The following is a 13,110-nucleotide window of genomic DNA, read 5'->3' on the forward strand; positions in this document are numbered from 1 at the left end:
TTAATTATTCGGGATTTGATAACATAAACAGCCTATAAACGTCCCACTGCTGGGCACAGGCCTACCCTCAATTAACCAGAGAGGGTATGGAGCGTACTCCACCACGTTGTTCCACTGCGGGGTTTGATTGCCGTCTACAAATCAGCGGCACGTTAAGCCGTGGGTCCCGGTTACTACTTACTGATGTAAGTTAGTAATTGTTACATAAGCTATGTCAGGGGCCTTTGACGGTGCAATAATAACCCTGACACCAGGCTTGATGAGGTTGATATTCCACCTCACAAACCACACGATAAGAAGAAGATTCAATTGCGCAACCCTTTACCTAAGTGCAAACATTTTGTTGGTGGTACAACCCCGCCATTGTAGTGATATAGGGGTCCTTATGGTACCTTCTTCACACCTATCTAAAGTAGTATTTACTAAATATATAATTATAAATGCACTAGGTATACATAGACATTTTTACAAAATATAAAAATTAACTGTTCACTTAAAGGGGATTGCACTAATTGTTGACTATTAAAATAATGTTTTAATTATTTATCAGTTCTTCTATTATTATTTTTTATTTTTATTAAGCATCACACAAAGATTATGAAAAATACTTATCTACAACAACCATTTTCTTTTTTTTATAGCACATCTCCATGTTAGTATTATATTATCTGTCTCCACTTACGTTTTGGAATGTATTTTTATAACAATAAATAAATAAATAAATACAAATTAGATTTAACACTTTATAATGTATGTGTATGATCCTTGGTAAGGCAGTCATGAGCAATATAATGTACCCACTTTAGGACTCTATCGCACTAACATATTTGACATTTAGTGAGACTTACAGTTCAATTTGGCAAAAAGTTAATGTGATATGGTACCAAAGTGTATCCATATTAATGCTCGTGACCGTACCTATTACATACCTATATAGTTTATAAACAATGTAAAGCCTCGTCTCCACAAGGCGACAGTTTTTGATCGAAGGCTGCCGACGTCTATCGATTAAGCCAGATGCCTGTAGGAACAAATCATTGCTGATGTCGCGAACTGACGTATCTGCAATTTTTGGCAAAACTGATTTGCACCTTTAGCAATTGTCAAGACAGAAATGACTTTAGCTAAACATTCAGATACGTCAGTTAGCAAAGTTAGCGACAAAATATTTGTCACATGTTGCTCAACAAATGTCGGTAGTGGAGTCGAAACTTCATTGACATTACGTAATAGGCTACTTGACAACCTAGTCAAATGAGATACTTTTTACGAAACGTCAAAACGAAAATTTTCTTTGGAATTTGTATGGAAACGACGTCACAGGACAGCCTGTGACGTCATCAACAGCCTCCGTGGTCTAGTGGTTAGAGCGTCAGGCTCACGATCTGGAGGTCTGGGATCGATTCCCGATGGGGACATGGTCGAAATCACTTTGTGAGACTGTCCTTTGTTTGGTAAGGACTTTTCAGGCTTGAATCACCTGATTGTCTGAAAAAGTAAGATGATTCCGTGCTTCGGAGGGCACGTTAAGCTGTTGGTCCCGGCTATTAGCCGTAAAAACACCTTCACCAACCCGCAGTGGAGCAGCGTGGTGGAGTATGCTCCATATCCCCTCCGGTTGATTGAGGGGAGGCCTGTGCCCAGCAGTGGGACGTATATAGGCTGTTTGTGTGTGACGTCATCAATAAAAGCGGTCAAACGTCGTACTCATTGTTACTTAATTTATAAATCAAATTCGAAAATAGGTCGGAAAGTAAAATAAGGTTAATTTTTGATCATCTTAGATTGGCTTCTATTTCTAGGTTAGCATTTTGCAATATATCTTTGACCTAGACAAGTATCCTATTACGTATCATTTTACATATTTCATTATTTAGCCTAGTTTATCACATATTTTTTATATTATTTATTAGTTACTACTATTATCATCCGTCATTATGTTACTAAGTTCATAAGATAAATAAAAAATGCATACTACATTTATCTGAATAAAAAGCGAGAAAATATTTTTTCAGCAAATAAAAAATATATATAATTAATTTACTTATATAGTAAATGGAAGCCACTATGACGCTAAGAAAACGTCAAAATGGACTTCTAGCATGAACTAATCTCATGTTACTTAACATGTTATTGTTATGTAAACTCTACTTTGGTAGGACTAGATTAGAAATAATCACCTAATCTGTTTATTTATCGCCACTTGCTGATACTCGTATGATACCTAACTGTCTCATAGACTATCCAGAATTTATCCTGCAGGTAGTACAGTCAGTGTCCTCTTTTTCTATTGTGTGGGTTGTGGTTGTGAGGCGGATAACCAATCTCACCTATCCAGTCAGTGCACTGACACATTCAGGAGTGGACCCATCTTTTATGTCATTGGTCGTAGACTACACACTTGTGGCTCTGCCCACCTCAGTGGGAATGAGGGCGTGATTTTACGTTGTTAGGTAAATTGGACGCGTTAAGAGATCCTGTATTCGCAGCGTAGAGTAGATTTATTGGCTAGAAACACTATACTCCTAATCCTAAAGCCTCGGAACACAAGTAAATGAAATATCAAGATTTTCATTTCTGGCATAATCTAAAAATTCCGTGGTCACATTTACGATGACTGCGTCACAATTCCGTGTCTATGCAATCAGAACTTTATATCACGCATCATAGCTGAATGCACGCTTAGGATCATAATGACTCTTTATTCATAAATGGAATGAATCATTTATATAGAAGGTAATTTAATGTCCACAGTCATTGCATTAAAAGCTTTTATTTATGTGCTTCACTGTTCTTCTCGTTTCAAAGTATTCAAAAGTTGCAATAGTAAGAGTCATTTTGATATTTTTCTAGAAATATTTAGATGTCTGTGACGTTTGCAATTGTGAAAACTCAATATAAAAACTTCTATAAACATTGTCGTGTCGATGGCATATTTTGTAATTGAACTCGACATCATACGGGAAAGGATTCACCCATTATGCATGGAAGAACACGAACACCACACACACACGAGACACAGAACGAGTAACTTTCTCTATCAAGGTGCATTCGCAAACCTAATTAGCATAAAAACCTGAGCAAATTCTAGAACATTCTGGAATATTCTAGAACATTCTAGAATCTCGTAACTGGCAAGATATTAGAATCCATGGCTACTTAAAGAGGGATAGGAGAGACCTAAAGCCAGCTTGATTGTAGCATGTCCAGAGCATTAGGCCTTAACGAAGATGATGTTAGCCAGCGTGATACCTGGCATTGTTAGAAAGCCGACCCCGAAGGGAGAACAAAGAAGAAGATTCTAGAACCGCATGTCGTCAGGTTTCCTCAAGAAGTAGGCGACTTTATCCGACGGCACTTTGTACTCGTGCATCCAGCGATTGCCCTTGCGCAGAGATCCATCGATGCCATCCTGCCACAAGCCAGCTGGGAGGTATACTGTGAAGAAGAAAAAACGTAGTATAGTTTAATTTTATTGGCCAGAGAGAGTTTCTTGCGCTGATTTTTTTCCTCAACTATTACTTAAAGAAACCGGTTTGAGTATTGGAATAAGGCGTTCTTTAATATTCCCAAACTGAAAATAAACTGCTTGGTTCTGGATTTGAAAGCTTTAAAATATTATAAATAGAAAATGAACACCTATCACAACATGATCCAATAGAACTTTCAGCCATTTTTGCTATTGGTGTTCTAAGAAGCTAGACCGATAGCGCCAACTTGTTGCCAAGTTATGGGCCGACACTATTTAGTTTGCCATCTTCTTCTTCTTATCGTGTGGGTTGTGAGGTGGAATAAAAGCCTCATCAACCCTGGTGTCAGGGTTATGATTGAGCCACTAAAGGCCCCTAACATGGCTCCCTGGCCTGGTTTGCCATCGACACGATAAGAAGAAGTACCAAAGTAAATAACTGCAAATAATTATTCTGTGGTGATAGATAACCGTGGTAAACCTGTCAATCTAGTAGGCTGTTTTCATCATACCTTCTCTAGTAGTCTCTCCAGGGTTGAGTACAGGAGCGACGACGATCTCGTCTCCAAGCGCGAACTCATCGCGCACAAACAGCGTGGGGTCTCCACCAGCCACCAGCCACAGCGGCCTGATCAGCGGCAGACCTTCCTCCAGGGCTTCGCGTTTGTACTTCAATAGTAGGGGCGTCACCTGAAATAGACGAAAAGATCAAATCTTTAATGATATCTTTTGAAATTCGAATGATATAGTAACTAATATATTTTTAAAGTTTATCTACGTCATAAGAATGTTAACAGATTGACAACAAAACCGATTCATAAAAGTTACAAGTATAGTACTTATTTGTATATTTTTAAAGTGAAACTTACCAACTTCTGCCTCAGTAGCGTTAAATTCTTCGCCATTTCCAACACTTTCTCGTCGTTATATTTACTTGGCAAGTGAGTAAACTTCATCACTGGCAAGAATGTTGCCATTTGCAACCACCTCATGTACAACTCTCTATCTGGCAGGTCTACTCCGTTCTCTTGAGTTGTATTTGCAGCGTTAGATTCTACTGAACCTTTCAGAGATGGCAAGAATTGCTCACTTCCCGGCCAATAAATGTCACCACCAACGGCGCCAGGCATAATAAACGGATATCCATTGACACCGTAAGTCAGCATTGTTGGTATAACTCGTCCTAAAGCTTCCCAAGTTGATTCAAATGGTGGCAGTGATACAAATATCGGGGGCCTTGGTAGCGCGACAGCTGATGAAACGCCTATAATATTCAGCATCTTTTCGAAGGTCTTCGTAAATATGGTCTTATACTGATCCGGATTTACCAACTTTTTCTCGCATTGGTAGTAGTGTGGCATGTCAAATGCTGTTCCTAAATCGAAATAGAAAGCGTCTATATGATATTCGTCGATGACTGATTGCAATTTGTTAACTAACCACGGGACAGATCTATTATTAGTAATGTCTAACACTCCTGCACTGTGTAGCGACTTAAACCTCGTAAGAGCTGGAATTCTTCTATCACTACTCCTTTCACTAATCAACAGCCTCTTTTGAACACACTCAGCAAAGTTATTACTCTCTGTACTTATAAAAGGTTGTACTGTAAATGCAACTTTAAAGCCTCTTCTGTGTAACTTATCAACAGTTTCATTCAAAGTCTGAAATCTACTCCTATCAACAGTAAGATCTCCGATCTCATTCTGCCAATGCTCATTTATAAGAACATGACCTTGTTTTAGAAAGCCAAGGTTGATGACATCTTCAGTGTACTTGGATATTGTCTCGGCTTGCAGTTCATGTTTGAATCGTGGTGCTATTTGCCACACAGGTTCAGATATGAGAGAATCTAAAGTCTGCATGTCTGCAGGTTTCAAGCCATCCCATAGCGGTGCTCTTTGATGGCTGTGAATGGAAGAATGTAGCGACTTCATATCTCTAGATGTGCATATATTGTACTTCATTTCGGCGAATTCAGTGAACCTGTTGGCGAATGCAAAGTCGTCGTATTTGGCTTTGAAACAGATTTCCTTTTTGCCTGCGTTGATTGAAACGTAAAGCGGTGTTTCATCATCGATGATGATTGCAGCTCCTTTAGAGTTTATTAAGTACCGAGTGAGAGCATTGCCCCATTGGGACTTCTGTATGTCTCCAGTGATGAAGGGAGTGTAGTCTATGGAGCCAGAGTTGATGGGCCAGCTGATGTTGAGGGACTGACCACCGCCGTACCAATGGACCTTCGTATCGGTGTAGTCGAAGCAGTCATTTGGTGATATATCTGTAAACAAACATGAGTTATAATGAGTTCTTATGTTATGTAAGAGATAGAAGAGAGTGGAAGCAAAACTCGTCAATCAGTACCGTCGTAAACAATAAAATAGTTAGACAACAAAATGAATTAATTTTGCACAGGCCTAAATTTGAACCAATTTTGTTTTTTATGTAGTTTTCTCTCCGGGATAAGTTTTAAGTTTAATACATGTTGAAATCTTCAAAGGATTTGTATGGGATTTTACACATAGAAATTAATTTACCTTCTCTCAAAGCCTTCCAGTGCACAGAGTAGCACGTAGTGTTATCGGCGCCGGGATCGTGCGGTAGACATTTGAGGTAGAACCGGAGCGTGTTCAGCCACTCAAGACATTCCGAGCCGTCTCCCATTCTATGCTCTGGAAGACATGGGAATGCCTTGCTCTTGCCAAGGATACCAACAGCTGAAAAATCATATTTTTTAATAAAAATTAAGCAGCAACTAATTTTAAAATAGCTTTTTAACAATAAAATGTAAATCCCCTTAAAAAAAACCTACCTAAATAATATTAAAATGTAAAATATTTTACCACTGTTACAAGAACTTGGATCAAAGAGATAGCCAACAAATAAAAAGCGTTTCAGAATTCTAAATCAATTACCATATTAAAAATACCAAATATTATCGTAAATCGAGTCAAGGGCGTCGTAAAAGATCGAGAGTGCCCAAGCAATGTCCAAGATTTCAAAATCTAATTACAGATGAGGTCCAAGATGAACTAATGACGGTAAACAATAGATACTAAGATTTCATACCTAAACTAGCCTTCAGAATCTCCACATCCTCGCTGTTATACACCCTGACCAATCGCTTGGGTTCGTTAAAGTGCACGTTGGCGAAGTATGCCTTGGTTAGAGCTTGCTGGTGGTACAACACGTAAGCGAATCCCACGAAGAATACTACGGCCAGGAACATCAGTCCCACAAATGCCCGTAGCTTATAGTCTGTTGGTTTCTTCCGGATCTTCTGTGGTATACTCTGGAAGAGTCAGAAGGTTAAGTTACATTTATTTATTATTATTGGGAAAAGGGCTCGTCCTGATGCAACTCGCCACTGCGACCTAGCGAGATCTAGGGGTTAAAATGGCTACATCGAAGCAATTCGTCTCAGAAAGCAATATTGCTATTTGACATTTGTTTGCATTGCGCACTTACTTTTATATGCGCAAATGTCAAATTGCAATATTGCTTTCTTAGATGAATTGCTTCGCTGTGGCCTTTTTAACCCCCCTATTGTGACCAACTCCATAGACCTAAGTCAGTTCGATAAGATCCAGCGTCATTTTTGGGGGAGGCTCCATGACTCCCTGGGTAAACGGACATTAACTTGATCGGAATTAGGGCCAGGATTTCTTGTTATAAAATTGCGTTCGGTAGACCAGCAAAACCGTTCCAGACGTTACTTACTATAATAACTATTTAGCAATTCTTAAATGTTAATGTTCCTTTCATAGGATAGTTCTCCAATCGCCCGAAAGAAGAGGCTGATTGTGCCTATTTTCTGCCGTTTAGAGGAATTTAGCAGTCAAAGATGTGCTGCAAGAAGATAAATGACCCAAGGAGGATAGCGACATACTTGTTGCAGAAGAAATGAAACATACTTGCGTGTACATGATGGACAAATGTTATGGGCGATAAGCTGATCCCTTATCACCATAAGGTTTATCATATCCAGCTTAAGACGTATCAACAGTGGCAGCAAGTTGTCTTTGATTACTTGTGGCTCTGCCCACACCATTAGGGATTACGGGCGTATGTATGTATGTATGTGTACTCGCATGTACTTATATTCTCTCCTACCTATCTGTTAAAAGACATGGCGGGTTGAGATTGGTTTCGTCACCTCTGAAAAGGATGTGGATATAATGACGTTTTTCTCCGAAGCAACTTATATCTCTACTATTACATGACGGATGACAGGCTAATGAAAATAGAGTCAATTGCTTCTTCCCCTACCCAGAGAAAATTCTGCGAAAACAATTCAGAAAGACCTGAAGATTGGAGAACGCGTAGTGTCACGGATTCGAACCCCGACTCGGATTCTAAACCACTGAATTCGACTTTATGAGTTTGAATTTATGTTTGGATCATAGATCATTGATATGATGTGGTTGCCAGGATGTGAGATTTGTGCTCACACTACGGTCACACCCCGGACACTTCATACTTTACAACCTTGTTTTACACAGACACTACACATTGACATTATCTACATGTGCAACTGCGTGTGTGACGTCTAAGGGCTACCAACTAAAATACCTAATTCAACCGACACATAGGCACGGTAATACTATACATAGGTATCAGACACATAGGTATTAGGCACATAGGTATTACATAGGTATCTACTTACCCAAGAATACAAAAAAAAATCATGTATTTTTGGTAGCGGCTCGATAAGTATCCAAGAAAAGCGGAGAGTACTACGTATAGAGAGTGCCGTTCTATACATAGTATAATTCCTTATTTAATGCTACGGTGTAAATCACGCGTAGCAATAGGTATACTAAAATTTATGAGTGCTACCTACCTGAAGTTTCTCCCTTAGCAGGCTGGCGAGTGAGTTGACGGAGGTGACAGAGTTGCTGGGCGAGTAGTCGTCCTCATCCATGCTGAACTCGGAGCGCATGCGCCGCGGGCCGCCCTTGCGACGCGGGGAGCGGAGGGGGGTTCTATAGGGCACGAAGGAAAATTATTAATTTTATTAATATGCTACATGTACTAGCTTAAGGACTAAAATTAAGCAAAATTAAAAATTTTGAAAAAACCCACGACGGTAAAAATCTCATCGAAAAAGAATAAAATAACTCAAAACCCCCGACTTAACCCAATTATTATGTAACGAAATATTATATTAGACTTAAAAATACTTTCTAAAAAAGAGTTGGTATCTCGAGACATCGGTAATAGATATACTTAAGTACCTAAACAATGAATATGGATGTTTACAGTTTTTTCCTAACGTGTCTGTTTCTCGAAGATATACTTAAATGTAGCGATAATAATTTTACCATAATACATAACCGAGGAATATCCGTCGGGGGCTGCCTTTTCTATATGAAATTTCAACAAAAATTTAATCATACTCATAAGTGTATTTTATGTCGTCGTTAAACATCTACAATTCTTCAATAATTGTATTCACGTCACTAGAAAAACTTTAGCTGGGTTAATGGCAGCCCCCGACGGATATTCCTCGGATATTTATTAAGTCGGGACTTAACCCAATTATTATGTAACGAAATATTATATTAGACTTAAAAATACTTTCTAAAAAAGAGTTTTTAATTTTGCTTAATTTTATTTCAGATTTTTTTAGAGAGCATATACGAATTATAATCTATATAATGTATTGGTAAGATCTCGCAAACCAATAAGTGTGATTCATCCTACCACATAATATTAAATTCTTTATTAAATATTATACAGTTGCTTTCTGTTAAAAGTTACCTCTATAACACTCATGTGAGAACATGCACCAATCACCCACGAACTCATTCCTGAAATCCGCATTGAAATCAGACAATACGTTTTAATTTTAATAATATTGCAATACAAACGTTTCACACTAATATAGCAGCGCCCCCTAGTGAGTTAATATCATAAGACTTATCTTAGACCATGCACCATTCAACTACGAACCCATTGCTGAAAACCGCATTGAAATTGGACAATTCGTTTTAATATTATTGCAATACTATTTTTCACTAATATTGTAGCGCCCTCTAGTGAGTTTAAGACGTAATTTTTATTATTTGGGAACATGCATTAAGCTACCACGTACACATTGCTGAAAACAGAATTGTAATCGGACATTTCGTTTTGATTATATTGCAACATTGTTTTGCACTAATATTGTGGCGCCCCGTAGTAAGTTACAGCCATGACACCTGTCTAAGAACATGAACTCATCAAACACAATCCCGTTATTGAAAACCGCCTCAAAATCGGATCATTAGTTTAAAAGATAGGTTATCATTACTTTCCACAAACGCACACACAAACATCTCTCACCCTAAACGCATATACCTGCTCCGTTCCGTCGTGGGTAATAAATGTAATTAAAATTATACTAACCGTAATTAACAACACTTTACTTTACTTAATACTACCTGATTATTGAGTGATGGGTTCGACTTTATGAATTAAATGAGGATTAATTGGATGAATTTGATTCACTTGACCACACAATCCACGTGCCACTTATAGTCGATCTTGATTTTTCTTTAATCTTCGTCAATCACTTCGTATTCATTTATCTACAATTTATTGTCTATGATCTTCTCTGAAATCCGGCTCGAAGGACTATGAATATGCCTGATATGACTTTTTACTGATTTTTAAGGGATTTAGGTAGCAATGAAACAGCACCGTGTTCGACGTAATTACGTGTAATCAATGGAACCGAAAAAAAAACGCCTGTCAAAAACAATTAACTAATAAAAACTATTGCAAATAAATTGCTAGTATAAATTGAAGAGGCGTTTCGAATAATATTGACTATAAACACTAATATTGTGGCGCCCCCTAGTGAGTTACAGACATGACACCTGTCTAATAACGTGAACTCATCAAACACAAACCCGTTATTGAAAACCGCATCAAAATCGGATCAATAGTTTAGAAGATAAGTAGTAACATTACTTTGCACAAACGCACACACAAACATCTCTCACCCTAAACGCATATACCTGCTCCGTTCCGTCGTGGGTAAAAATACATAATATTAGGCAGTTTTGTACATTGTCGCATTTTGGGCTAATCCGATTTGCACCTTATGCTATAGTCAATAAGACACAAATTATTTTAGCCAAAAAATTGCAGATACGTCAGTTTGCAAAGCCACCCACGACGTGTACCCTATTAGAGCATTGCATAAATTGAGGCCTGAAATTAGAACTATTTTAATCTTCTTCTATCGTGTGGGTTGTGAGGTAGATTACCAACCTTATAAACCCTGGTGTCAGGGTTACTATGGAGCCGACAAAGGCCCCTGACATGGCTCATGTAACGACTACGTACATACATCAGTAAGTAGTAACCAGGACCAACGGCTTAACGTGCCTTCCGAAGCACGGATCATCTTACTTTCAGACAATCAGGTGACCAGCCTGTAATATCCTAACCAAACTAGGGATCACAAAGTGATTTTTTGTGATATGTCCCCACCGGGAATCGAACCCGGGAACTCCGGATCGTGAGCCCAACGCTAAACCACTGGACCGCGGAGGTCGTTGGTGGTAATACCTACTAACAACATGATTATTAAAATAATTTGGCAACACAACGATGTGTGTAAAGTTACAACAATTACTTTGCAATTTGTACTTTTTTAGCAACTTGTAGACAAAAAGTTTCGGTACATTATATCATATTTAATGACTATTCCATATCAGTCTTTGTTCCGAAATACGTAATGACTTTATACATATACCTACATTGGCCCCGATTCCTGCAGACACCTCCTAATCTTATTTTAATACCCGTCATTCTCTTATCCACCGTAAAGGAAAGGGACGGATGATTGACAACTGTTAATTTTAAAATGAATGAATAACGCGGGTGAATAGAATAGGCATCTCGTTGATATGCCAAACGTTTGACGTGTGCTCTCAACTTCATTCTGTCGAGTTATTGATCAATATAAAATTTTGGGAGGCTGCCTAAAATTGACATGTGTTCCATATTTATGCCTATCGATTGCCCGTCCCTTTCCTTTTCGGTTGATAAGAAAATGACAGCTATAACTTAAAATATAATTAGGTGTGTACTGGAAACAGCACCATTAAATTGAAACGTACGTTTAATTAAAACTTGAGTTTACAAAACCAAGAGCAAACCAAAACAATCTTACAGACGAAATAAACCTTTGACCCGAATCCAAATATTTCTGATACGAATGCCGGTCGCTAGACTATAACAGTTAACCCACAAATTTCATAAACATCTAAAATTATACTACCTAATGTCACCCACAGTATTATTATAATACGTCTGACTATTCAAAACTCTCGACATTAGCATGGTTTTCTTCTATCGTGTGGGTTGTGAGGTTTATTACCAACTCCATCAACCCTGGTGTCAGGGTTATTATTGAGCCGCCATAGGCCCCTAACATGACTCTTGTAACGTCTACGTACTTACGTCAGTAAGTAATATCCGGGACCAACGGCTTGACGTGCCTTTCGAAGCACTTTTCATCATCATACTTTTGGACAATCACCTGATCAGCCTGTAATGCCCTAACCAAACTAGGGATCCCAAAGTGATTTTTGTGATTTGTCCCCACCGGGATTCGAACCCAGAACCTCCGGATCGTGAATACAACGCTCAACCGCTGGACCACGGCGCGGCGGCCGTAATAGCATGGTTAAAATATAGTTTTCATTTAGAAAAATCGAAAATTCGAATTTCGATACACATAAAATTTGCATTTAGAAAATTAACATTCTAAGAATTAAAATCATTTTTTGCACTTATAATTCACGCTGTATATAAAAAAGTTAAAAACTTTTAATTTTTTCTGCATGATCACGTTCGGTTTTCGAAATCGTTTGCAACTGGGGTAAGGCGTCTATTAAGTAGTCTTTAACAACATTATAGCGTTTGCCATATTCATCAGTTGAAATTATTCTCGCCTGTAGGTGTTCTAGTCAGCTGTACCTCGTGTAAGTTGACCTCATAGCGTTAGTATTTACCGATGACCTTCCCACTTGAGTTGCCTTGGTCGACGCTTCCACAAAACGGGAATCTTATGATTATGAGGCCGGTGTTCATTCGGGCGATTTATATCCGACGCTACGTCGCGCGATACAAGGTGTCAGTGACACACAGTTTGTCTTTTAAATTCTTTTCAATACCACACTTTTGCGACGGAAAATAACACTTTGATATTAACTCAGAATCATGAGCTGAATCATGCCCCTCAGTATTCGTCACGGTGTCACTGTCAGGGGCATTTGGCGGCTCAATAATAACTCTAACACCAGAGTTGATGGGGTTGGTAATCCACTTCACAACCCACACGATAGAAGAAGTGTCACTAACACCCTCTGTATTAATTAAAACACATAATAACGGGTTCTTACCGCGTTTAAAGCAGGGATATGAGACTCCCGATATTTCGACGCTGTTGCAAGTGCCATGATCACGGGATGTCTGATGAGCTTGGAGTGGAGTAGATAAATCCATAATTATTACCCGTTATTATGTGTTTTAATTATGATAATAACCGCGTAAACTTAAAACCCTGTATATTGGCACTTATATCACGCTAGATTTGACCAATTTCATATATATGAAATACCTGTATAGCTTACCATGCGCAA

General features: G+C 38.5%; 1 protein-coding gene and 1 long non-coding RNA gene across 8 annotated transcripts in view; both read right to left on the reverse strand.

Annotated features, from left to right (window-relative positions):
• LOC126370901 (uncharacterized) overlaps window positions 1-13,110 on the reverse strand; it is a 309,102-nt gene that overhangs the window by 171,659 nt on the left and 124,333 nt on the right. The window lies entirely within an intron of this gene.
• Window positions 3,111-13,110, reverse strand: part of LOC126370845 (myogenesis-regulating glycosidase) — a 57,391-nt gene continuing 47,391 nt past the window's right edge. For all 7 annotated transcript variants that reach the window (XM_050015920.1, XM_050015924.1, XM_050015921.1 and 4 more), the window contains 6 exons: window positions 8,313-8,454; window positions 6,539-6,761; window positions 6,007-6,186; window positions 4,339-5,750; window positions 3,982-4,159; window positions 3,111-3,438 (listed from right to left, as the gene is read on the reverse strand). In XM_050015920.1, coding sequence (XP_049871877.1) covers window positions 3,302-3,438; window positions 3,982-4,159; window positions 4,339-5,750; window positions 6,007-6,186; window positions 6,539-6,761; window positions 8,313-8,454 — 2,272 coding nt within the window. In that variant the 3' untranslated portion in view covers window positions 3,111-3,301. The remainder of the gene's footprint in view (window positions 3,439-3,981; window positions 4,160-4,338; window positions 5,751-6,006; window positions 6,187-6,538; window positions 6,762-8,312; window positions 8,455-13,110) is intronic.

Source organism: Pectinophora gossypiella, chromosome 11, assembly GCF_024362695.1.
Source record: "Pectinophora gossypiella chromosome 11, ilPecGoss1.1, whole genome shotgun sequence".
Classification (NCBI taxonomy): domain Eukaryota; kingdom Metazoa; phylum Arthropoda; class Insecta; order Lepidoptera; family Gelechiidae; genus Pectinophora; species Pectinophora gossypiella.